This window comes from Vulpes vulpes, chromosome 8, assembly GCF_048418805.1.
Source record: "Vulpes vulpes isolate BD-2025 chromosome 8, VulVul3, whole genome shotgun sequence".
NCBI classification, from domain to species: domain Eukaryota; kingdom Metazoa; phylum Chordata; class Mammalia; order Carnivora; family Canidae; genus Vulpes; species Vulpes vulpes.
This window is the reverse complement of record NC_132787.1, coordinates 62,725,589-62,753,007: the sequence shown is the minus strand read 5'-3', so window position 1 is coordinate 62,753,007 and position 27,419 is coordinate 62,725,589. Positions and strand designations below refer to the sequence as shown.

At 40.5% G+C, this 27,419-nt stretch overlaps 1 protein-coding gene across 3 annotated transcripts in view; it reads right to left on the bottom strand.

Annotated features, from left to right (window-relative positions):
- The window catches only part of DGUOK (deoxyguanosine kinase), a 31,680-nt gene extending 6,132 nt beyond the window's left edge, over positions 1–25,548 (bottom strand). The window contains exons 1-3 of one of the 3 annotated variants that reach the window (XM_025994528.2): positions 25,328–25,548; positions 12,654–12,766; positions 2,859–3,046 (exon numbers count right to left, since the gene is read on the bottom strand). In XM_025994528.2, coding sequence (XP_025850313.1) covers positions 2,859–3,046; positions 12,654–12,766; positions 25,328–25,511 — 485 coding nt within the window. In that variant the 5' untranslated portion in view covers positions 25,512–25,548. Of the gene's footprint in view, positions 1–2,858; positions 3,047–3,603; positions 3,754–12,653; positions 12,767–25,327 lie in introns of all 3 variants that reach the window. The other 2 variants (XM_025994530.2, XM_025994529.2) reach the window with 2 other exon arrangements.
- Positions 25,549–27,419: the final 1,871 nt, after the last annotated feature.

The following is a 27,419-nucleotide window of genomic DNA, read 5'->3' as shown; positions in this document are numbered from 1 at the left end:
AAAGGCACTAGAAAAGATTATCATTGGTTACCAGTGATTCTCCCTGCTGCAGACCAGCCAGAAAATACGGCATACAGTTCATGAAAACTCCCACTTTAGAGATTATTGCAGCTAGTCCCCAAACAAAAAAATAATTCAGGGCTTGTGAGGGCTTCCAAGTCTACAGGCTGCTGAGCCATCCTCAGGTGTGGTTAGTAAGTGGAGAAGGAAATGTACTGAAGCGGTGTCACCTATTGAGTAGGAGATGCATTTCTCATTAACTACAGTATTATCAAGAAAGCAGACCCTCCCCCAAAGCACATATGAGCCCTTACTCACTTGCTTCCTTTGCTGCTGAGCTTCTAATCCAGGTACAAGAAAGCTAAATCTAAAAATCAAACTAGCTTGCCCCTTGCTTACTTCCACAACTAAAGGAGCATCTGGTAAATAGGAAATTGGAGCTAACAAGAAACCACTGCTGCTGAAGGGTCAATTCTACTTTCAAACCTCAGGAATCTTGATACAAAACACAATTTACATCCTAAACAATGAACTCCAGTTTCTAAGGTAACATTTAGCAACTGGCCACTTCTGGGAAAATGAAATTCAGAATCCTTGTGTAGGAATGGCCCAAGAAATATATACCACAAGGTTATAAGTCTTGTGATTAAGAGAATGGGCTGCACCATCACATTCCTGAGTGTGAGCTTGGCCCCCAAATTCACAGTGTTGCCATGGCCAAGTCATCAAATTCCTTCAGCTTCATTTCTTCCTTTGTACAAAGACATAAGGGTAGAACCTGACTCATAGGATTGTTTTGAGTATTGATGCAGTACTTACAAGGTGCTTGGAAGACTGGTACAAAGTATGCAACACATCTTTGCTGTTACTATACCTGCTTCTTAGCTAGGCTGTGAGGAATTAATCTGGGAGCTCCCAAAGTCAACTTTCTCAGTCTGGAATGGTTTAGCTATAGTCTAGCTGAAGGCAACAAAGAGATGACTTTTGTAATTCAATTCTGAAAAATACTTTCAGCTTCTTCACAGGAAACTTAAAAGTTAAAATCTTATTAAAAGAGAAATGAGGGCAGCCCGGGTGGCTCAGTGGTTTAGCGCCACCATCGGCCCAGGGCCTGATCCTGGAGACCCCGGATGGAGTCCCACGTTGGGCTCCCTGCATGGAGCCTGCTTCTCCCTCTGCCTGTGTCTCTGCCTCTCTCTCTCTTTCATGAATAAATAACTTAAATCTTAAAAAAAAAAGAGAGAAATGAATTATCTGTTAATAAGCCCTCCCTTTCTTAAAGAGGAACACCTCTCGATTTTCCACAGCCAGTGGTGATGTGGAGGGAGAGAGTTGGGGTGCAAAGGACTAAGGAGAGGGAAGTACTATAGTCATCATGCAGGTGACACAGAGAATGAGTGTAAGGATCTAGGCATCAGGGTCCTTGTTCTAGAACCACATACTATTGTTTCTTTTAACTCAAACAGAAAAGATTTAGATGTCTTCCTCCCAGTCATCCACTCTCCCAAAAAACAAATGAATTCCTCCTTTGGGACACATATCACACATATGAGGACATGCGGGGTCCCAGAGAGTTGCCTGAAGGCAGGTTCTGGGTCTGCCTTGCTTGCTGCTACAGCCCCAGGTTCTACCCTGGTATCTGAACATGCAGGAATTTAATAAATCTGTGCTAAGCAAAGGAGTGAATGAATGAATTTTTTAAAGGGAAAGGATCTAAGTTATCTTCACAATTAGAATATATAATGAATTATTCTATCTCAAAAATGCCCCCTTTTAAAGAAAACATTATTTATTTATTTATTTATTTACTTACTTACTTACTTATTTATTTATTTATTTTTAAGGATTTATTTATTTATTTATTCTGAGAGAGCGAAAGAGAGGCAGAGACACAGGCAGAGAGAAAAGCAGGCTCCATGCAGGGAGCCCAACGTGGGACTCGATCCCGGGTCTCCAGGATCACACCCCGGGCTGCAGGCGGCGCTAAACCACTGTACCACCGGGGCTGCCCTAAAGAAAACACTTAGAATGTGTAGTTGCCAATAGCAAAATCAGTTCTCATCTCTTCCTTTACAAGAAAATGTTAAGATCTTATAGCTTCTAAACAAAGTCTTTCTTTTTCTGAGGGGTCTCTCACATGCCTACTTCACTAAAGGGCTGGAAATAAAAAAATCCATGGTGAATATGTTTCCAAGCAACCGGGATTGTTATATGTAATTCATCTTCCTAGTCCAGGAGGCATGGCTTGAGAAAGTGGAGAGAAAAATATGTAGTAATATACCCAACAACCGTAAAAGAACCAAAACCTATAGCCCAATTACTGTAATTCACATATTTAGCTTTTATAAAGAGTGAGCTCTCTCGGGGTAGAGAAGGAAGATGTAGCCCATAGGATTTGTTCTATATATTTTGCATGATTTTGAGATTAAAAAATTACACAGGGGCAGCCCAGGTAGCTCAGCAGTTTAGCGCCGCCTTCAGCCCAGGGTGTGATCCTGGAGTCCTGGGATTCAATCCCACGTCAGGCTCCCTGCATGGAGCCTGCTTCTCCCTCTGCCTGTGTCTCTGCCTCTCTCTCTCTCTGTCTCTCAAGAATAAATAAATAAAATCTTTAAAAAAATTACACAACACTTATTTTTTCCCTCTAGGAGGTTTTATGGGAACATTAAGAAGGAGAACTAGTTTGTCAAATTTGGAAATAAATGTGTAACCACCTTTTAGCATCTTTAGATGTAAATGGACAATGAAAATGCAGCATTTTTCAAAGTACAATTATCAATACCCACAGCAGAGCAAGAAGGGAAAACATGCAGTGCTGAGCATGGAGCCTGTAACCAGTGAAGGGCTCAGGGTCTTACCTGTCACTGTACACGGACCTCTCAAAGATCTGTACCGCCTTCTTGGCCTGTAACAGTTTCTCGGGGAAGGGCTCCAGCTGTACTTTCAGGCGGCTCATAAAAGAAAATGTCTGGAATGTGTAGGACCATCGTGCTGGTTCCTGGTACATCATATCTAGCAAGTTTCCAAGACTTTGGGCAGTGAAGGCCTAGAGGGAAATTGCAAAAAAGGAGAATTTCCTAGAAGGTGTATTTATCTCATAGTGTTTCCTCTCCATCTCCATGGTTTAATAATCAATGAGGGAAGCAATTACAAACATTTCCTTCTACTAAAAAGACATAATCCTATCCCCTAGTTTCATCAAAGCTATATAATCAAGAAATAGGTTTTCCTACCTGATGAACTGAGAATTTGAGAGGGAGAGGACATGCCACCTTCAACAAACCAGAGAAGAGCAGAGGAAGAAACACACAGAGAATCAGGACATTTACTGTGGAGTCGGTCTGACAAGGAGTTAACCAACAACCATCTAAGACTACTTGGAATTAAATCTTTCCATTGTAACACTATGTCCCCTCTCTTTTGAGCTTCCATCTGTGGCTGTTTCTTTATAAAACTTCAACCCAGACAAGAAAGCAATGGGTTTTTTTTTTTTTTTTTTTTTTTTGAAAATCCAACTAAACCAAATAGATCTCTCTCTCCTACAGAAGGGATTAAAACAAATAAAACCTTCCTCCACCATTCTGGAGACTTTATGAAATGTACCTTGAAGACCCAGCATGTGCAGGTGGGATGATGTGTGAGATATCAAGAGCCTTGAATTCTTTCCTGGGCTCTGCCACTGACTCAGGACAAAAGTGAATTTTGTACAAAGCACTTTGGATCTGAATTCATGCAGTCACATCAACTGAAGGCCTACATGGATGAGATGTAACAAAGGGTCAACACTGTCAGGGGTACAGAAAACAAAACTAAGATTTATTTTCAGTGTTCACATGCTATTATGTCATTTAACCTTCAAAACAGCTTCATGAAGAGGGCACTACTGTTATGCTCATTTTCTTAAGGGGCAAATTCACTCAGAAAGGTCAACTAACTTACTTATCCAAGGTTTCAAGTTAAGTGCAGAACAGAGACTCAAACCTGGCTTCCTCTAACTTCATTCTAATGCTTCTCCATATAAAGACAAGCTGGGAAGTAAATGATACATGGAATTTCCACTGACAGAAATGGGGAAAAGTGCATTTGGAGTGGAGAAAAAGAGGAAAGGGAAAAGGTTAAGACAACCACAAGTGGTCCAATTTGGCTAAGTATCAACCACAGATTCCAAAGAAAGATCCCAGCTCTTTGAAAGGCTTCATGGGAGCAATGTAGATAGAGCAGAATGGATCACATGTTTTTCTTCCTTCCAATCCTCCAACCCTCAAACACGCAGCAGTCTCACAAATGGCCCCTGGTTAAGAGCTGGAAGTAGAAGCAGGAGGACGAATGTGAATCCACTTGAGTGCTAGAAACTGTAGGGAGCCCTTGGGGTGCAGAATAGTTATGAGACTGCATGAAAGCCCACTGAATGGAGTGTATACAGATGTACTAGGTTGACCGGGTGGGAGCTATTCCATCAGCAGCCTTTGGGCTACCAAAGAGAGACTGTTCTGTAACAAAAAACTGTACAAGGCAAACAATTTCTGAAAGAACCCATCTCAGCTACAGAACAAATGCAAACATCCTTTCAAACATATAAACAAAGAGAGGGACCATAACTGGATATAGTAATATTCAGCAATTCAAAGGGAGAAAACTAATGTGTATGCTCAGGACAAGCAGCCCCTTAGAAGACAGAGCTGTTGCCAGAAACAAAAGAAAACAGAAAAATCTCAATGAGATTCAAGAGATTGCCACACTGATAAGAACAGGCTGTCATAAAAACAATAATATAAAAAGAACATTCTTAGAGGAGAAAAATGCAATTGCCAAAACAAAGCACCCTATGAAGATAGTAGCTAGCAGACTATATACTGCAGTAAACCTAATTAGTGAATATTATACAGAATATAAGCTCGAGATATTTTCCTTAAACTAAGAGAAAAAAATACCCAGAAAATTATGACAGAAATGAAGACACATAGGTTAGAAGGAGGAGGAGATCTGACACTGTGATATTGTTCTAGGGTATTTTTTGCCTTTCCTTTCTTTCCTCTGGAAAGATATATCAGGATGTAATGTCACTTGTGTTCCACCCCACAGTAATGAATTTTGTTTGAATTGTTTGAATTTTTCAAACAACTTTCCAAACAAGAGTTAAAATGATCCACAACTCTATAGTACCTATAGCTCAGACAAAGCTACCTAAAGAAATGAACATAAAGAAGGGAAATGCCACCCCCAACAAACAGATAGGCAAAAGAAGACCATTATTCATAAGTTATGTGTCTCTCTTACCAAATTTCATCATCACTGAGAATCATTAATAGAACCATGTAGTATCTAGGTATTTAAGAACAAAGTTTAAAACCATGGTACAAAATAAATAAATAAATAAAACCATGGTACAACTAGAAGTTATAGTAAGAAGGAACTGATCTCATACAAGAGCTAAAGCCAAAGAAAAAAATTAAAGAAAATCTGAGACGTGAGACTTTCCACCAGAGAAATTCAGAGTACCAGAAAAGATTTCATATATATTTACTTATACAGCTTTCATAAACACACACACACACACACACACACACATGCACAAGAACCTACAATAGGACCTATCCTGCCAAAATGCTGACAATTCATAAAAATAAAACAAAAACCTAATGGTGGAGGAAATCACATGAATTACTTATTAAAAAAAAAAGGATTGAAACCATATAATACTTCTCTACAACAGAAACTACCTTTTATATTCCAGAGCAAAAGGAAGACATTTTTAGACAAGCAATCACTGAGAAATTATACCACCCACATAACATTTCTGAAAAAATTCTCTATATTTCAACCAACTGAAAAATTAAGAAATGGGAAAATGTGGTAGTAAGAAAACACTGGTCAGTGATCAACCAGTAGAAAAGAGTTAAGCATAATAACTAAAGAACTATTATTTACATGGCTATGAAATTGAATGTCGCATTTCTATTGTTAAAAAAGAAATTTCACAATGTAAAAACATTCTGGATCTACAAAATTTCAGATAATTTCAATATACCTGACAAGGTAATAAAAAAGTAGAGTTCTGTTTCGGCTTCTTTTTCACAGAGACTCCAATAACACTGAAAGATAGGTTTAAACGTGTACATTTTTAATTTACGTGTTTCTGTTGTTAGGATAAAAATAGTAAGTTTCTCATATGAATAAAGAGGAGAAAAAGGAAAGAAAATAAATATAACAAGAAGGGGGAAAAGGAGATAAAAGCACAAAATAAGGTGACAGAAATAAATTAAACATAAAAAAAGACAAATTCCAGAAAAAGCAAACCCTAACACTGGATAGAAACTAAAAATCCTGTAAAAAAAAAAAAAAATACCTATAATAAGATGACATGCATTGGTACAGGACAAAGGGACAGGAAACCCACAAAATAGATGCAAATAAAAAGAAAGCAGATGTGGCAAAACTGTATTTAAAAAAAAAATTAAATGCTCCAAGAGGGTTTTTTATACTAATAAACCAATAAAGACTACACAAAGGAATCATGAATCTTTTTTTTTATGAATCTTTTTTTTTAATCATGAATCTTTTTACATGCAATTAATAGAAATATAAGAGCAGAGCTAATTTGAAAACACAAGGAGAAATGGATAAAAGTATAAAACTTTAACACATTTTTCTCAGAATTTAAAAAGTAGACCCCAAAAATGAGAGCTTATTTTAAATTGTTACCATTAAATCATTATTATTTTTCACATACCTGGAATTGAGGTACATCTTACAAGGTTTACGTTATACTTAACAGACATTTTTTTTTTTAAGATTTTATTCATTTATTCATGAGAGACACAGAGAGGGGGGTGAGAAACATAGGCAGAGGAAGAAGCAGGCTCCATGCAGGAAGCCCAGTGCGAGACTCAATCCCAGGACTCCAGGATCACACCTGAGCTAAAAGCAGATGCTCAACTGCTGAGCTACCCAGGTGTCCCCTTAACAGACGTTTTAATAATTCCTTAGAAGTATTATTAAATTGATTATGTATCTTACAATCAATGGCATCTTAGAATTTATAATATATGTCACATCAAACTCCATACCTTAGAGATAATACATCCTTCTTTAAAGTCCATGGTACATTTACCAAATTGATCATACCTAAAAATCAATAATACATAAGCCATGAAGAAGACCTCAGCAAGTTCCCCCAATTAGAAAGTGTATAAGCCCTGTTGTCTGACCATAACAAAATAAAATTACAGTAAAAAAAGAATGCACACACAATATCTACTCAGAAAATGTAAAATACCTTAAAAATATTTCTAGGGCAAAGAATAAATCAAAACTACAATTATAAACTCTTTAGAAATTTTTTTCTTTTTTTGTTTTTTTTTTTAAGATTTCATTTATTCATTTGTGAGAGAGAGAGAGAGAGAAAGAGAGCACAAGCAGTGGGGGCAATAGGCAGAGAAAGAAGCAGACTCCCCGCTGATGAAGGAGCCCAATGCAGAACTCTACCCAGGACCCCGGGACCATGACCGGAGCCGAAGGCAGACATTCAATTGACTGAGCCACCCAGGTGTACCTCTTCGGAAATTTCAGTTAAAAATCTTGTATAAACCTTGTATGTCAAACTCTAGAAGACAAGGCCAAAGCTTATCTCATGAAGAAAATTTTCAGTCACAAATGCTTTTATTATTAAAGCAGGAAAAAGGGAAAAATACACAAACTAATCATTCAACTTAAAGAGCTTTAAATATACAAAGAAGTTCTTAGAAAAAATGAGTAAATTCAAAGGCCAAAATCAGTGAGTTATAAGGCAAGTCCTAAGAGAATTAATGAAATCCATGAACTGGGTCTTTAAAAAAGAATAATTATCAAATCTCTCTCTCCCAAAATATTTTTTTAAAGAATTTATTTATTTATTCATGAGACAGGGGGGGGAGGGGCACAGACACAGGCAGAGGGAGAAGCAGGTGCCATGCAGGGAGCCTGACATGGGACTCGATCCCTCGTCTCTAGGATCACACCCTGGGACCAAGCGGCACTAAACCATTGAGCCACCTGGACTGCCCATCTCTCCCCAAATATTAACACAAATGAGCAATATCAGACAAAAAAACACAGTAATTCTAGATTAAAGTATAAAAAAAGTACTAATTTTACACTATTAAATTTGAAATCTCAATAAAAGATTTAAGATTCTGCTTTTTATTTTAAGATTGTATTTATTTATTTGACAGAGAGCACACAAGCAGTAAGAGGGAGAAGGAAAAGCAGGCTCCCGTTGAACAGAGAGCCCCGACATGAGGCTCTATCCCAGGAGCCTGGGATCACGACCCAAGTGGAAGGCAGACACTTAGCCAAGTGAGCCACCCAGGCGCCCCAGGGCAATTTTCTAAGAAAACAAAATTATCAAAATCAATTCAAGAAGGAAAAAAAAAAAAAAAGCAAAACCAAAAACCCACAAACCCTGAATGGCTGAGGAAAACAGCTGTCCAGTAACTATTCCCCCCAAACAGCACTGAATCCACATTATTTAAAAAATGCTTTCTAGTCTACCTTCAAAGAATAGGTAATTCCTACACTAAAACAGTGTAAAACTTCTCAATTCATTTTTATAATCCTGATGGTAACACTTGTCATAAAACAGTAATACCAATTAAATATACAAATATACATGCAAAGCTTCAAATAATCTATTAGCAAATTAATGGAACAGTGTACCATGATCAAAAGGGTTCATTCTAGAATATACAGATGGCACCATTATCAGAACTACTGACTAATATTAAGAGATTAAAAAAACACACACACTCAATTTATCTAAGAAGGCTTCTGATGAAAATTCTACATCTGATCCTGAGGAAAACAGTTCCTATCCTAGTAATTAGAAGGGTACTTCCTCTACATGATCTATTGAAACAATAATCACAGAACTTAATACTGATACACTAGAGGTAGTTTCATTAAAGACAGAACAAGATAAGCCTGACTACCATCAATGCTATTATAGTTAATACTGCTCTGGAACTTCTACCCAATAAAAGAAAACAAGAAAACAGAGGTGAAGTATGGATATTTGAAAACTTACAAATGGGAAGTATTTAGAGAAAACCATTATTTTCTAAAGCCTCAAGTAAATAAAGCAAAAAAAAAAATTATAAGACAAACAACAATTAACTGCTTTCCTTTAAAACAATAATAATCAGTTTGAAAAAGATGATGGGAAAACAGATCCCAGTCACAATAATAAGAAAATAAATAATCACTCAGGAATAAACTAAACAAGACTACTTCTATGAAAAGTAAATAATGACTTGGGAAAATAAGCCTCCTATAACTTTCAAAGTCACATAAAGAGCAAAATAAAACCATAATAGTAAGAGGAAGAAATATAGGCATATGTTTTTATAATTTTGGACTGTGAGAGGTCTTTTTAAACTTTTTTATCAAGGGCAGTAATTACAAAGAAAAAGATTTGACTATATAAAAAATTAGAAGTATTATACTGCAGAATGCATCATATATAGAGATATAGATATATAGAGATAAAAGAAAAATGACAAACTGGGGAAAGGATCAGCAATATGTGACAAAGAGTTAAGATACTTAACATATAATGAGTTCTCATGAAGCCATTACAAAAATTTGAAGATCTCAGTGGAAGGGGGGGGAAAAAGTAAGAGGTTTGAACAGGCAAGTCACTAAACAATACTAATAAATGGCTGATAAACATAAAAAGACATTGAATTCACTGTAATCAGAGAAATGTGTAACAAAATAACACACTGTTTTCTTGCCCCTCATATTAGAAGGGATGAAAAACAATACTACTGTCTTGCCAGAAGTATGGGAAAAGTGGTACAGCTTTTCTGAAGGAAAATTTTGTAAACTATAACAGGTGTCAACAAGGTGTGTAATTTTTGGACATTACAATTCCAATTGTAGATTATCCTAAGAGAATACAAAGTGCACAATATTTAGCTATTAACAAGAAAAGAGATATTCATCATTGTAACAGGAAGAAATTCATATAGTATATATATTAAGTATATCAATTACATTAATTAAATTAAAAGATCATAGTATGCAGTATACTGCATTTAATGACACTGCAATCATTAAAATTACTATGAAAGGAGGACCTTATATATCAAAGACCATGCAGGTAACAATTACAATTTTTGTTTTGTTTTTTATTTTTATTATTTTTTAAAGATTTTATTTATTTATTCATGAGAGACACAGAGAGAGAGGCAGAGACACAAACTGAGGGAGAAGCAGGCTCCATGCAGCGAGCCTGACGTGGGCCTCGATCCGGGGTCTCCAGGATCACACCCTGGGCCAAAGGCAGGCGCTAAACTGCTGAGCCACCCGAGCTGCCCCAATTTTTGTTTTAAAAAAGTAAATGTAGGGATCCCTGGGTGGCGCAGCAGTTTGGCGCCTGCCTTTGGCCCAGAGCACAATCCTGGAGACCCGGGATCGAATCCCACATCGGGCTCCCGATGCATGGAGCCTGCTTCTCCCTCTGCCTATGTCTCTGCCTCTCTCTCTCTCTCTCTCTGTGACTATCATAAATAAATAAAATTTTTTTTTAAAAAGTAAATGTATATATGTTTTATACATTCATATAAGTGTATGTAAATATATACATTTTTATCCTAATTAGAAATCTAAGAGAACTAAAACATTAACAATTTACCTCTGGATAATGGGACTATATATAAGTATTAGGTATCTACTGCTGCATAGCAAATTGTGTCAAAGTTTGGTGCCTTAAACAAAAAATATTCATTATCCTAGTTCCTTTGGGTGAGGAATCAGGACGCAGTTTAGCTGGCTGGTTCTGCCTCACGGTTTCTCATGAAGTTTCAGTCAGGATGTTTGCTGAGGCCAGTCATCTCAAGACTTGACTAGGGCCGAAGGATCTACTTCCAAGACTCACTCACACTGCTGTTAGCAGGTAAACTCAATCTCTTGCATCACGGGCCTCTTCACAGACAGGATGCTTCATGACATGGCAGCTGGCTAACCCCAGAGCCAAAAGTGATCAAGACAGAACAAGGCAAATGAGACAATTTCTAAGGCCTACTCTAGCAAGTTCCACTGTTATTCCTGCTACATTCTATTCATCAGAAGCAAGTCGCTAAGTCCAGCCCACACTCAAAGAGTAGGGTTTACCTCTTAAAGGAAAGCTCATCACTGGGTGTTATACTATATGTTGGCAAATCGAACTCCAATAAAAAAATATACAAAAAATAAATAAAGTCAGAGACTGGGGGAAAAAATTAAAGAAAAGCTCATCAAACAATTTGTGGAAATATTTTTAGATTTCCACAAAAGGTAACCTGTGGCATACTCAGAGAAAGGTATGTAATTTAATTTCTAAATGGAAAATAAGGGATGCCTGGGTAGCTCAGTGGTTTAGCATCTGCCTTAGGCTCAGGCCGTGATCCTGGGGTTCTGGGATCAAGTCCCACATCAGGCTCCCCATAGGGAGCCTGCTTCTCCCTCTGACTATATCTCTGCCTCTGTGTCTCTCATGAATAAATAAACATCTTTACAAAAATGGGAAATGAATTTCACAAACACATACATACACACAGAGACACAAATCTAAAAAACATATGTCCACAATAAGTATGACGTGCCTGCCAAAATAGGTAACACAATTCTGAGTTGCAATAATAGAAAAATGCCACCTAGAACAAGTTCTATAATATTCTTTACCATTTAGAATACCATTCTTAGTAAATTCTAAGTGGAAAAACTAACAAACTGGATCTTAATGCCTAGACAAAGTTACTTCAGAATGAGGGACAATCTGGAAGAAAATGGTGTTTGGCTTGAAAGAAGGCTCAAAGAGGAGAAAGAGCAAACAAATCATTTCCTTCAACTATACAAATGGTTGTCATGTAGAAAAGTTAAAAACTTAAGAGGCAGAACTTGAACCAATGAGTCAGAGTCACAGGGACGCCAAGTGGTTCATACAAGAACTTTCTAACAATTAAGAGTGTTGTTAAAAACCAGAAAAAGCCACTGAGTGAAATGTTCCTGGTGGCTACAGGAGGAGTGTGTGGATTGCGGCAATGTAGTGCCATTCCCTCAGCTACCCCTAAGATTCACATCCAAACTCCTACTCACATGAATATGGCTGGTGCCTTCACAAAGCAGCAGACCTAACACTAGGTTCTACGTCATGAGGCCTAAGTGAAATGTACAGTGCTCAGCATAGTGTGTGGCAAAGTGTGTGCTTTATAAATGTGGGTTCTTATTTCTGCATTGACTCAGAGTGTGACAAGATGTTTGTGAAGTCCCTTCCAATTTCTAACACTTCATAAATAAGTAAAAATCACTATAATTAGCTATTAATCCTGAAGGTCAGCTTCAGTAATATACTCAAAAGTAGGAATGACAAAGCCAGGATGGCTGGACATGCTTTGGGAAACCACAAAGAACAGAGGCAGTCACTTATGTAGACATGTAAAAACCACAAAAATCAAAACTAAACATACTCAAACAAGACATATCCTCTCTGGCATATGAGGTCTGCTTTCTGGAATGAAAGTATTTTAGAAAAGAGACTCAAACTGGGCTGTTTCACCTACTCAGAGCAAATTAGATTATTACAATTAGTTTATTCACCTGTGCCTGCCAACTACCCACCACAACTGAAAACTTACTTTTTGGGTGCCAGGAGCCTGGACTTTCTGCCATGTTGCTACAGGTTCTGTAGCTATGTGCCACTCTGGGTAAGTTTTCGTGAGTAACTTCACAAAGGTGGACTTTCCCACAGCTGCAATGCAAAGAGCATGTATTGGGACACTTCCCAAATCCGGGCGGAAGGAGAAGGCTGCTACTAAACTCTGGTACTGAGGCCCAACTTAAGGCAACAAGTACCAGTTTTCCCAATTTCAAAGCTCAGCACCATACCACTGTCCAACTGATGATGGGTGAGGCCGTGCTAACACAAGCAAGAGGGTGGAAAATGCCCTTAAGATCTGACTTGCAGGTTAACACCTTAACCTCGCAGAGGCAGAGTAATTTAATAACAGTTGAAAATGTAATAGGACTACCAAAAGTAGAGGAAATCAGCTACTTAAGTTGTCAGGCTTGAATCATATTTATTTTGTGACAGAATAAAAAAAAAAAGATTTTCAAGGAAGAAAATGAAGATTATGACCCTCATTTATTCAACAAACCTAACCAGTATTTCCTGGAGTCCTTACTATGGGCTCATAGTGCTATGTCTCTGCCTCTCTGTGTCTGAATAAATAAACAAAATCTCAAAAAATAAAATAAAAAAATAAAAATGAGATGGAATCTTATCATTTCCCTGCTTAAACCATTGCCATGGACTTCTGATTGCCCTTAGAATAAATTCAAACTTCTTACCAGGCTAGGAGGCCCTGGCTGATCTGGCCTCGCCTGCCTACCTGCCTTTACATACCTCTGGAGCCACTCTTCTCCCTCACTTGACCAGGCCTCTTCTAGGCTCAGGCTTCTCTTCTGTCCTGTCATACACTAAGTTCTTTCTCTTTCCCTGCCTTTGTTTATATGGCTCCCTCTGCCTGGACTGCCCCTCCCCTACCCCGAGCCTGGCTAACTCCTCACCTTTCAGATCGTACCTCAGACAGCATTTTCTTCAGAGGAAACTTCCCTGGTCTCCTGAGCTCTATTATAGAGTCATCCTGCATTTTTCTCTCCTAGCATGTAACAATTTGGTATTAGTTACCTCGGTGTTTGTTTAGTATCTCCCATACAACCTCTTGAGGGCAAAGTACATCCTATGTTTTGTTTATCACTGCACCCCCTGCGCTACCCAGATGTCCTCCATCTCATTTTTTAAATTAATTAATTAATTCATAAATTTTTTATTTTTATTTTTTAAAGATTTTATTTATTTACTCATGAGAGACACACACAGAGAGAGAGAGGCAGAGACATAGGCAGAGGGAGAAGCAGGCTCCCCATGGAGAGCCCAATGTGGGGCTTGATCCCGGGGACTCCAGGATCACACCCTGGGCCAAAGGCAGGCACTTAACCACTGGGCCACCCAGGAGTCCCATCCCATGTCATTTTTAAAAGATTACTCTCCCAGCTGTGTAAGAACAGACTGACAAAGAAGTAGGCAAACCAATTAGAAGATAATAGCACCCTGAACCATGGGATGGCAGGAGGTGGAAAATAGTGGTTGAGATATAATCACCCTACTACAACAAATTACCTCTTCCCATTTACACCAATGTCTGGCCCATAACCTCCCTGTACTCCAGATTCACTATCCAAGCACCCTCCAGACACCTCCAGTAGGATGTCCCACAAACACCTCAAAGTTAATCTGCTCCCTACATGAATGAAGTCATCATCATCCCCACCAAACTGAACGTCCTCCCATAACCCCCAGACCCTGGGGGATGGCAGCAGCATCCACTAACTGTTAGAACTTCTCCCTCCAAACCACCTCTGCCAAACCTCAAGGAGCCATCAAGTCCTTCCGCACCTGCCTTCTACATTTTCCCCATATGTCCTTTTCATTCCATCCCCACCTCCAAGTTCAAATTCAGGTTCTCATCTCCTGCCTCTCTGAGTCTAGTTTTGCCCTCTTTAATCCATCATTCATACTACAGCCACACTAAACACAAAATAACACTGCTTAAAACCCTCTTGATAGGGCAGCCCCGGTGGCCCAGCGGTTTGGCGCCGCCTGCAGCCTGGGGTGTGATCCTGGGGACCCGGGATCGAGTCCCATGTCGGGCTCCCTGCATGGTGCCTGCTTCTCCCTCTGCCTGTGTCTCTGCCTCTCAGTCTCTCTCTCTGAATAAAATAAATAAATCTTAAAAAAAAAAAACAAACCCTCTTGATAGTTCCCTATTACCTTCATGACAAAATCCAAGGTCTACAAGACACATCAAGATCTGGTCCCTGCATGTACCTCCCTGGCCTCAGCTTCTTTTAGGCACCTTGAACTGCTGACTAAACCCCTTGCAACTCCAATCCTGCCATGTTCTTTCCTGCAAATGTGATTTTGCATATGCACTCCCATTTCCTGGAGCACCTTCTCTCCTCACTTGTTACCTCCTACTCAATCTTTGAATCTGCCCACATGTGCTTCCTGTATAAAGCTTTTCCAGACCCTGACACATCTGACCTGGACTAGCTAATCATCCTTTATACTTGGCCTAGAGTTCTGGGTAAGAATTCATCACTGCAATTTTGATTTTTATTTAACAAATGTTAAAAAAATGTTTAAAAAAAAAACCACCTCTGTGTCTGAATAAACAAAAGCTAAATAAAAAAACATTTACTTAACATTTGTTAAATAAAAATTAAAAAATGACTTAAGAGTATGTCAGAGTTCAATTCCCTCTATCATAGATGATCTTTCTCAAACAAATTGTATCCTTAGGGAGAATCTGAATGGAACCAAGAGAAGGAAGGGAGGCACCCTTCAAGTCAATTCTATCAGCCACTCGAGGTTACTGATCAGGAGTGAAGGGATGGGGATGCCTGGGTGGCTCAGCGATTGAGCATCTGCCTTTGGCTCAGGGCACAATCCCGGAGTCCTGGGATAAATTCCTGCATCGGGCTCCCTGCATGGAGCCTGCTTCTTCCTCTGCCTGTGTCTCTGCCTCTCTCTCTCTCTCTCTGTGTCTCATGAATAAAAATCTTAAAAAAAAAAAAGGAGTGAAGGGATGTCTCAGAAGAGCCCACACATCCAATATGTGCCATTGATTACACACCACCCCAACTCCTGTCTGAACAACACAGGGTAAGAACAAACAACACGAATCTGTGTGTTCTGTACAGTCATGTTCATCTCTCAGTTCCATCTCCACCCAGCCCATGTGTGCCTTTGTACATCCGCCCAGTCTCTTCTCTTCCCACACTTCAGTGAATAAATGCCTTCCCCTGCTCTTCCTGGCCTGTGTCTAAATCCTTTCTGCCTAAGGCCCCACCTCTTCAATGAAGTTTAGAATGTCTCTAGGTCACATGGAATTCCTACCGCATTGGGCAACTGAATCAACTAATACTTAACTATTTATGAGATGTTTTGCATTTAATTGTTTTGATTGCTTCATTGGGTCTTAATTTTGGTTGCCTAACACGACCTGACTCGCTGGGGTTGGTTCCTAGGAATCCACAATTATAAGTATGTTCCACATGATCCTGATGCATACTTATATTTGAGGTTGCTATCCAGAACAATTTGATCAAAATCAACAGAGGCGGGTTTTTGTTGTTGTTGTTGTTTTAAATATAGGTTCTAGGGACGCCTGGGTGGCTCAGTGGTTGAGCATCTGCCTTCGGCTCAGGGTGTTGATCCCAGGGTCCTGGGATTGAGTCCCACAACAGGCTCCCCACAGAGAGCCTGCTTCTCCCTCTGCCTGTGTCTCTGCCTCTCTCTGTGTGTCTCTCATGAATAAATACAATCTTAAAAAAAATAAAAATTAAAAATATAGGTTCTAAAACCACATACCAGACTAGTGAATAAAAGCCTATAGGCTGCACCAGTTCACATTCCCACCAACAGTGCAGGAGGGTTCCCTTTTCTCCGCATCCTCTCCAACATTTGTGGTTTCCTGCCTTGTTAATTTTCCCCATTCTCACTGGTGTGAGATGGTATCTCATTGTGGTTTGGATTTGTATTTCCCTGATGGCAAGTGATGCAGAGCATTTTCTCATGTGCATGTTGGCCATGTCCATGTCTTCCTCTGTGAGATTTCTCTTCATGTCTTTTGCCCATTTCATGATTGGATTGTTTGTTTCTTTGCTGTTGAGTTTAAGAAGTTCTTTACTGATCTTGGAAACTAGCCCTTTATCTGATATGTCATTTGCAAATATCTTCTCCCATTCTGTAGGTTGTCTTTTAGTTTTGTTGACTGTATCCTTTGCTGTGCAAAAGCTTCTTATCTTGATGAAGTCCCAATAGTTCATTTTTGCTTTTGCTTCTTTTGCCTTCGTGGATGTATCTTGCAAGAAGTTACTGTGGCTGAGTTAAAAAAGGGTGTTGCCTATGTTCTCCTCTAGGATTTTGATGGAATCTTGTCTCACATTTAGAACTCTCATCCATTTTGAGTTTATCTTTGTGTATGGTGAAAGAGAGTGGTCTAGTTTCATTCTTCTGCATGTGGATGTCCAATTTTCCCAGCACCATTTATTGAAGAGACTGTCTTTCTTCCAATGGATAGTCTTTCCTCCTTTATCGAATATTAGTTGACCATAAAGTTCAGGGTCCACTTCTGGGTTCTCTATTCTGTTCCACTGATCTATGTGTTTGTTTTTGTGCCAATACCACACTGTCTTGATGACCACAGCTCGGTGTCCATCGAAAGATGAATAGATAAAGAAGATGTGGTTTATGTATACAATGGAATATTACTCAGCCATTAGAAACGACAAATACCCACCATTTGCTTCAATGTGGATGGAACTAGAGGGTATTATGCTGAGTGAACTAAGTCAATCGGAGAAGGACAAACATTGTATGTTCTCATTCATTTGGGGAATATAAATAATAGTGAAAGGGAATATAAGGGAAGGGAGAAGAAATGTGTGGGAAATATCAGAAAGGGAGACAGAACATAAAGACTCCTAACTCTGGGAAACGAACTAGGGGTGGTGGAAGGGGAGGAGGGCAGGCGGTGGGGGTGAATGGGTGATGGGCACTGAGGGGGGCACTTGACAGGATGAGCACTGGGTGTTATTCTGTATGTTGGTAAATTGAACACCAATAAAAAATGAATTTATTATATAAAAAAAAAACCCTATAGGCTTGTCATGAAGCACCTAACAGGCAGGAATTACAAATTGGTTGAGTTTATATATTTATCAGATGCCTGCCTGTCCTGAGTAGCCTCTACTTTAAAATATTTGGCAGGGATGGGCAAAATTTAGATTGCAGGTTGCTGATTAAATCTAAAACATGGTCCCTGCCTGTCAGCCAAAAAGCTATTTTAATTAATAGGAAAAGATTAAAGCAATTGAGATGGCTGAGATTGAATGATTGTTGGAATTACATTTTTTGGAAGTTAAAAATAATCCAAGAAACTACTGCAGAGGAAAAGGGCCCTGAGGGTTAGAGAGTGCCAGCTTCACCTCTGAAATCAGACATTATTAGTTCATCTAAGGGCAGTCAGAACTCTGAGAAACTGACTCATGCCATTTAAACACACAAAACCCGGAATGCCAACAAATTTGATGTAATGGAAAATATACAATTCCAATTACTGGAACATTTACACCAGGGCAATACTTCTACTCTGCATCCCACTGCCCATTCGAAACTTCTGGAAAGCCAGTTTAGTAATCAAAAGCCAGTTGCACCAAAGAATGACAATAAATTGTGGTGGCAGGTCCTCAGAGCTGTGCTATTCAGGTTGCTATAAGGCTCAGAGCCTGGGTCATCTGCCATAGGGCAGTATTTCTTAAGCTGTATTCCAATGGAACTCAGCTGTGCCAGGTACCAACCACAAATATGGAATAATTTTAAAAGATAAAGTTATATATTTATATTAAAACCACACACAGTGTAACCTTTTTAGTGCTAGAATATCTAAGCATAAGTTTTTTCTTCCTGCTTGGGTTTGACTGTTGGTTTTTTTTTTTTTTTTTTTTTTTAAGATTAATTTATTTATTTGGGTGGGGAGGGGCAAAGGGAGAGGGACAGAGAATCTCAAGCCGACTCCTGACGTAGGGTTTGATCCCATGACCCTGAAATCATGCCCTGAGCCAAAATCAAGAGTCAGACACCCAATTGCTGAGCCACCCAGGCACCTGTTTTTTTTTGTTTGTTTATGACTATGTTTTAAGTGTTCCCAGGGGCTTCCTAAGAGTGGTGTTGTCTGCTTCTTCCCTGCTACACTGGCCTCCTCCTGGCAAGAAGAACACTCCTGTCCACCAAGCCACTCCTCTTCATGTAGCACTGGGCAAACAAGATAAATTCCTTCCTTTGTCTGGTCTCTATGCAGAGCACCAGCCTCTTATGATATCATTTTCACAATTTATTTAGATACTAGCTTCACTGTTATCTCTCAATAAACTTTTTAATATCATGGAATTTGGGAGGTATCAGATCTCAGAATCAAACTTTCCTTTCAGGCCTTAGCTATTACTGAACTTTATTATATGTGCCTTGACTTGAAAAAGGGTAGGAGGTACTTTCTTAGTATATTAGTTCAACATGTTGATTTTTATTAGCACCAGGACTGTCATTCCACAAACTGAATCAAAGAGTTCTGTCAGTAATTTCCATCCTTTCCTAAGTCATGTTTTTTTTCCTTCCACAAATTTTTCTATAAACTACGATGCCCGCTATTGCTATGTTCTGCTAAAATCTAGCAGTAAGATGCTATCTGATATAATACCCCAAATATGTTATTTTCAATGTAATACAGTTGTATTTCATACGAGCCTCTTAAACATACCATCACCTCTAGGCATTTTCCTCTCCTGAGCAAAATGAAATATGTGGCAAACATCCAAAACTGAAACCTTTTACCAAAAAGCAAACTAACGCAGTAAATATAAAACTTCTTAAACAAAAAAGTCTTCCAAAGAACATTTAAAGCCTGTATTTCAGGCACTGCAGTTAATGCTGTCTCCATCTATTCACTCTTACTGACTCACCGGATGTTTTATGGAAGAGCTACCAAGTGCTAGGTACTGTAACTTAAGTGATGAATGAGGCTAAGACCCTGCCCTCCAGGAGCTTATACTCCACTGGTGAAACAAAGCACCCAAGGTCAGAAAGGCTCTGGGCCCAAAAACATTCTGGGCAAACTTAAGAAAAATCACTCAGCAGGCTTAAAAGAAACTTAATACCTTTTGCCCTGATTCCTCTTACTGTTTTTCCCTTGGAAAACTATGCTTACTAAATAGATAGATGGATAGATAGATAGATAGATAGATATAGATAGATAGAGACGTTGTTCCCAGTTCCCAGCACACAATCCAAACCCCTCTTGTTCTGCATGAGCCCCTCACTGATCTGAACACCTTCCCCCCTACTTTGCCCACCACTTGATTCATTCTTTCACTGTCACCTTCTCGTGAAGCCTTCATGAACTCTCTCCGGCTCCACTTCACCCAGAGGCAGAGCTAACCACTGCCTGCTCTGATTTCCCAAGGTATTACATTATAAATATTTGTTGACCCATGACTCTCTCCCCTTGCTCTTTGAAGACCTTTGTCAGTCCATGTCAGTTCATACAAAGGATACTCTTTTGTATCCTGAGTATCTAGCCAGGTACCAGGAAAGGAGATGGATGGAATGAGGTGAATCACAGAAACAAAGACTTCAATATACAACGTTTAGAGTAAATGGGCATTTCCCCCCTACGATTCTTTCCAATTATTTACATGCAATAAAAGCAACAGATGCACATTAGTGACGTCAGAATATACAGAACATGCTATTAGGGAAGCTCTCTCCTCTGCTTTATGTACAACTCTCTAGACTGTGAAAGTGACAGCGTTTCTTCTTTTTTGGTTTGGTTGAAAATCAAAGTGAGAATGCTCTTAAGACGACTCACTGCCAGAATTTCATACAGCAATCCTTTCTTCAAATGAGTTCTGTAATTATAAAATAACCGGCTTTTATATATATATAACTAACTAGGAAGCAATAATACACTGCAGCCATGAATGCACTTACATGATAGATTATTTTATTTCTTACATTTTAAGTGATTGTAGGCACCAAGCTTTTGATTTTCAATCACACATGACATATGCCTTCATAATTCAAACTAGGTGCCATTAGGTGCTACTTCACTGACCCATTTTCCTTACATGTTGTGGTCTGTACTTAAAGGAGCAGATCAACAGACTCAGAGTAGCACAACTATTACAAAAGTCCCTCTAAATATATCTAACTTGAGTTAGGACAGGGGTTTACCTTCCCCTATTCAGGTGTCCTGGAGAGGTGCTGATTTGTGTGGGGATGTCACCTGTGATTAGAGAATGAGATCACCCCTGACTTGATTGTAAAGCAGTTTAAAATATTCCCTCCGTGGGCACCAATGACTAACTTCCACATGGTACCACACCATAGGAGTCAAGCATCTGATGAACACTGAAAGAATACAATGGGTCAGGCAGGGGGCTAGAGGCTGATGATGCAAAAATGAGCCAGACACCAAGTGGCCAATCCAGAGAAGGTGTTGAATGTGCAAACAATCCCCACAGAACTCAAGTGCTGCAACAGCTGTGGGTACAAAATGTTACAAGAGCACACAGAGGAGGCAGTGACTAATTCTGCCTGAGGACAGTCATCATGGTGTGTGGGGTGATGGAGAGCAGTAGGAGGTAAAACTTGGAACAGCCAGATTAGGGTCCCCCAGTCCACTTGCCATTAGTCACATTTTCCTTGGGCAAGTACATTCACTCCCAAGGCTTCAACAGTCACCCCCACAATCAACAGCCTCCTTATCTGAAATCTCCATCCCATCTCTCCTGGTTTCAGGCATATTTCCTAATCTACCTCAGAACATCTGTCTCTGTAGGTCTCAAGGCACCTGATAACCAAATATTTTACTCTTACCTCCCCAGACTTCCTCTTCCTTTATTCCCATCCTGTTTTCAGTAGCATCCAAACTGTAAACCTGTCAACTTCTATGCTTCTAACCCTTACCTCCAAGTGGCCACCTAGTCCTGTCAATCTCACTTCCAAAATCCCTCTCAAACCTCCACTCTTCTCTGTCCTTCCATTCCCTCTGTCCAAGTCTGCATCTTCCCAGACTCCAACTACTATGACAGCCACAAAACCAGTCTATCTACTCCAAATTCTGTTCCTGTTCATTCACTCAACACAATGGATACCTGGCGCTCTGGGTATTGCAAGCAAACAAGATAAGTGCCTGCTTTATGGAGCTTTCTGTTCATTCCATCTGGCCAACTTCTTTTTCAAAATTAATCTGGTCACGGCACATGCTGGCCTCACGTCTTCAATAGCCTCTCACCACGCAGCATGGTGCACAGGCTCTTCAACACCTGGCAAGTCTACCCTTCCAGCCTCTTGTTCTGCCATTCAGGCACATCTATTATGAAAACTGCATGTATCTTCAGGCTTTACCTTGGCAAATGTTACCTCCTCTACCTGCAACATTCCTTCCTTGTCTTCCCCTTGGGGATTCCTACCCCAGAGATTTGGAGTTTCCATACCCAAACAAACACTCATCACATGGTACAGAGATTATGTTTAGAAGTCTGCTCCTCCCACCTGGTTATGAGCTCCTCATAGGACAGGAACTGTACCACATGTGAGTCTACCCTCATATAAAGTATTCAGTAAGTCTTGGTCTGAGTGAAAGCAAGGAACAAGTATATACATCTAGAAAGGTTCAGAAGCAAAGGTCAGGAAAATTGGGAGAGGGAGCTCAAACTTCATTCGATGGCCTGTGTCCAAGTACTTACTGTGTGAAGTACGTCAGTAGTTCTCTGGGCTCTTGAGAAAAGAGCTGCCTTTAGAGGCATGTTTCCCAAAGACAGAACATGGTTAACACCATCAGGCAGGTAGGAGGACCCTCCCTTCTCAATCTTTTTGATGTTTCTGATTCCGCTGGAGAAACACCCAGCCATGGTGACCGGTCTCATTTTCGATTCATGGCCACTAGGTCCAAGTGGGTCCTTACTACTAACTGGCAGCTCTACATTTTTCTTGCTCACTCACTAGACTAATTCATGTCTTTCCTCTCTCTTCACGCTTATTCTGCTTAGCTGAGCCTTCTTCCTATTTCACTGAGAAAACCACCAAAAGGCCAGTCCCAAGTTCCCACCACACCTACTCCAGTCAGTACTCATTTCTGTTGCCATTCACACTGTTAAGGGGGATAAACCATGCTCCTAGCTTAGGCTAATCTCTCCACTTCAGCAATAGATTCCATTCCTTCTTGCTTACTAAAGTCACTCCAGTAATTACATCCTGTCTCCTGCTTCACCAATTTTTTCCCTCTCTACTTACTAGACCATTCCCACCAGCTTACAAACATGATCGAATTCCTCTCACAAAAAGAAAAAACTAGAAACAACCCCCTCCAACCCTCTTCCCATTTCAGCTACCACCTTATGTCTCCTCTTTCCAGGAAAACTTCCCAACAGTCTTAATCCCGGGTCTCCTAATTCCTCACCTCCCATTTTCCTTGAAACTATGCCAGTCAAACATTCACCCATACCACCCCTAAAAATTGTTCTTCTCAAGTTCACCAAAAAAGTTCTGTTACTTAAACAGCATTACACAGTTGAACATTCCCATCCCCTGAACATCTTCTTCACTTGGCTTCCAGATATTCTTTCTCTTTTGGTTTTGCTCTGACCTAGGTGGTCATTCCTTCTCAGTCTCCTTTGCCTGGTTCCTTCCCTAATCTCTTTAACATGTGGGTGCCCCATGGCTTAGTCCTTTCCATCAACACACACAGTCTCCTGGCTTCAAATTCCATCTACATTTGTACCTCCAGTCCAGGGAGACTGAACTTCAGACTTACATATCCAACTGACTCTTCAACATCTCCACTTAGGTATCTAATAAAAAGCACAGAAAAACCTAACACACCTAAAGATAAAATCTTGAAGCCATCCCTGCCCCCAGTCTGCTCTTCCCATCCTTCTCCATTTAAGAAAATTTGCAACTCCCATTTTTTAAGTTGCTCAGGCCAAAATGATTTTTTTTGTCTCCCATTCCACATCTGCTACCAAATCCAATTTGCCCTGCCTTAAAAGGTAACTGGAATCCAACTGTCTCTTACCAGTACCGTTATTACCCTGCTCCAACTCATGGCAACTCATCATTGCAATAACCTACTGACACCTTCTACTTTCAACATATCAGCCACTCACCTTTTTATAATTTAAGTCAAATCATGTCACTTGACAGCCTAAACCTTTTCCAATGGTAAGTAAAAATCCACCATGGACTGCAAGACCCATACAATCCATCCCTTACCTTCACACCTCATCCCATTTCATTCTCCTCCTTGCTCACTCTGTTCCAGCCACAACAGCTTTCCTCCTGTTCCCTGAACACACTATCTACCTCAAAGTCTTTGCACTTGGTCTCCCCTCTGCCTGGAAGATTCTTCTCCCAGATTTCCACATGGTTTCATTCCCTGTTTTCTTCTGATTTTTGTTCCAATGTTACCTTCTTGGTGAGGCCTGTCTTGAGTGCCCTATCTAAAACTGCCATTTCCCTTAATCCCTCATCCCTTAATTTTCTCCATCCCATTCATTACTATCTAATATACTGTTTACCTAATTTGTATTGTTTATTACTTATGGCTACTAGAGTTCCACAAGAGCAGAGATTTGTATTTGTTCTGTTTGGTGCTTTATCCTCAAGGCCAAGAACAGTGCTGGCATACAGAAGTTGCTCAAAGGGTTATTTACTGAATGAATAAAATGAGAAATTCTCAATTTGCAGCTAGAATGTATTCAATCCTCAACACCTGCTAATCCCTTTAGGGCTCAGCACCTTACCTAGTAAAGGCCTCAAGTCAGAATTTAATAGTGAATTGTTTTGCTTTTTTTTTTTTTATTACTTTTTATTTAAGATACTGGGTCTCTACTCTTATGAAGTTACTTTTATTTTTTTGAAATTACTTTTAATACATGTTTTAAGTCTAAAAGTTTGAGTTTCTTCTAAGATATTATATGGGACTAGAAGAAAAACATGGTAAAATTAATGTAAGTGGTATCTGAATAACTGAATTTTGGGAACTCTTAGGGTAGGGCTGCCAGATAAAATACAGGACACCAGTGAATTTTTAATTGTAGATTAATAATTTTTTCTAGCATATGTCCCAAATATTGCATAGGACACACACTAAAATGGTATGTTATCTGAAATCCTATCATATATATATATATATATTTTTTTTAAGGTTTTATTTATTTATTCATGGGGGGGGCAGGGACACAGGCAGAGGGAGAAGCAGGCTCCATGCAGGGAGCCCCACGTGGGACTCGATCCCGGGTCCCCAGGATCACACCCTGGGCCGAAGGCAGGCGCTGAACCGCTGAGCCACCCAGGGATCCCCTGAAATCCTATCTTAAATGAGCACCTTTCCCCGCCTAAATCTGGCAACCCTATCTTAGGAGAACAAGGAAATTACACCTTGCTCTTTGTCACATCCATTTCGATCACAACAAGCTGGTAGAACTCTTGTCCTATCTACAGACTTCGTGGCTGTGGAAAAGTACTGAAGCCTGACATCCTAAAAATCAAAAAGACAAAGGCCTCTTTGGGAGGTGAAAGGCCCCGCGGCACAGACTGTGGCGGGGGCGGGTTTGGGACTGGGAGAGGTGGTCTGGGTCCAGCTCCCTTTCTCAGCCTCTCTGGCTGCAGCCACTTTTCGGCCCTTACCAATGTTTCCTTCGATGGAGAGACTTCGAGGCCCGAGCTCCGCGTGCAAGCCCCTGGAGGGGCACACGCCACCGACTGCGCCCTGTGCCATGGACCTGGAAGGTGTTCGCAACAGCCTTCGGAGGAGCCGGCCCGCAGTCATCCCACCCACGACTTGCGCAGCCACCACTTCCGCCGAGAACATTTCCGCCCGCGGGACGGCCTTTCCCCGCTCCGGCGCACCTATGACGTCAGGAGATCGCCGGGCAAGAAGTGGGTGTGGCGAGCTGCCTGGGGGAGGGGCCAAAGGGACGGCTGTCTTCTCGCGAAGTTTGCGGAGAACGTAGCTAGATGGGGAGGCTTCCCCTGCTGGGGTGCGGTGTCCCCGGCGGCTGAGCCCCTTGGCTTTTGTGGGACAAGCAACATAGTAAAAGAAACATAAACCCACCAATCGCATCACCTTTGTCTTTTCGTGCAACTTTAAAATAAGTCATAACTAAAGACAAAGCAATTGTGATTTTAAACGAGATTTTCCCCAGGTGTTTGTTTTCTGCTATTTTTTTTTCTAATATAAGTAGAAATTGGGCTATGTTAAGTAGGAAAATGACGCAGTCTGATGATAGACACAAACTAACTTTTTCCCATCCACTGTGACGCGCAGCACAACGCTGGCACGTTATTGACTGAGTCAACGAATTAGTTCATTACACCCTACCTCTTATTTTATCTTTTGAGTGAATAAATAGACGTTCCCTCGGTCGATTTGCATAGTGGCCAAAAATCCCATTAGAATAAAGTGGGTGGAGGCTTCAGGATGTGAGTGGAACTCACTGAAACCAGACAGAGTGGGTTCAGCCGTGGTGAAGGTGGGACGCTGGCCAGCGGGGGGCGGGGGGCGGGGGGCGGGGGATCTGCAGGGGATCCGCCCCAGGATGAGCAGAGCCCAGGTAGAGACTTGCTGGTGTACAAGGCTGGAGTCCCGCTGTCGGTGGAGAGGGGTGCTCTGCAGCCCGGCAAGGGCAGTTCTGGGCTGCTCCCCCTGGGTGAGGCCCTGACTGGCTTGGCCCTGCCACGCCCCATTATCATAACGACCTCCCGATGAACGGTTCATGAAATGTTGTCAGAGGGTATTTCCACTTCCCATCGTTGAAACCACAAGAGTCAAGCCAGGAGTCCAACAGTTAAACCTCCTAGAGGTGGGAGGTTTTAGGAAACGGACCTGACGGCCAGGAGTTGCGGAGGGGTGGGTGGCTGGGACACCTGTCTTGCACAAAAAGCACAGACCTTGTTGTGGTACTTGTTGTACTGATGTTTATATGGGATGGCCGACGTGAAGTTCGTATATTAAGCACATTTTTAAAAAAATAAAGATTGTAGGAATCCCTGGGTGGCTCAGTGGTTTGGAGCCTGCCTTCAGCCCGGGGCATGATCCTGGAGTTCAGGTATCGAGTCCCACATCGGGCTCCCTGCGTGGAGCCTGCTTCTCCCTCTGCCTGTGTTTCTGCCTCTCTCTCTGTGTGTCTCTCGTGAATAAATAAATAAAATATTTTAAAAATAAAAAAAAATAAAGATTGTAAATTTATGTAGGATAACCTGGATGGAGCACTAATAGATCCTGGAACAGCTAAAGTCTGTCACCATCCTCTGCTCTCACTCTTACAACCACCTCTGTATCAAAATACTGCCTACACTTCTTTATCTATGAAAACTCAAACTTGGAAAATATTCATACAAAAAGTTTAAGAGAGGATCTCAGCACCCAGAAGATCTGTCTTCACTGCCATTGGGGTCATTGTGAAGGTTAAATGAGGAAATTGTCAGCAACTTTAGGTGCAGACAGGCAACAACCCTCTAATAGAGCTACTAAAAGTTTTTACTTTTTTAGACTTTATAGTAGAGTGTAATACGTAGGAAAGAAAATATGGATCATAAGTGTACAGTTTAATGAAATTTTCACAAACTGACATGTTACTTGGATTCAGATAAAGAAATAGAGCGTTGCTAGCATCTCCAGCACCCATTTGTCCTCCCATTTACTACCCACCAGATGTAATCAATGGTCTGTTGACTTCTAACAGCAAACAATAGTTTTGCCTGTTCTTTATATTAATGG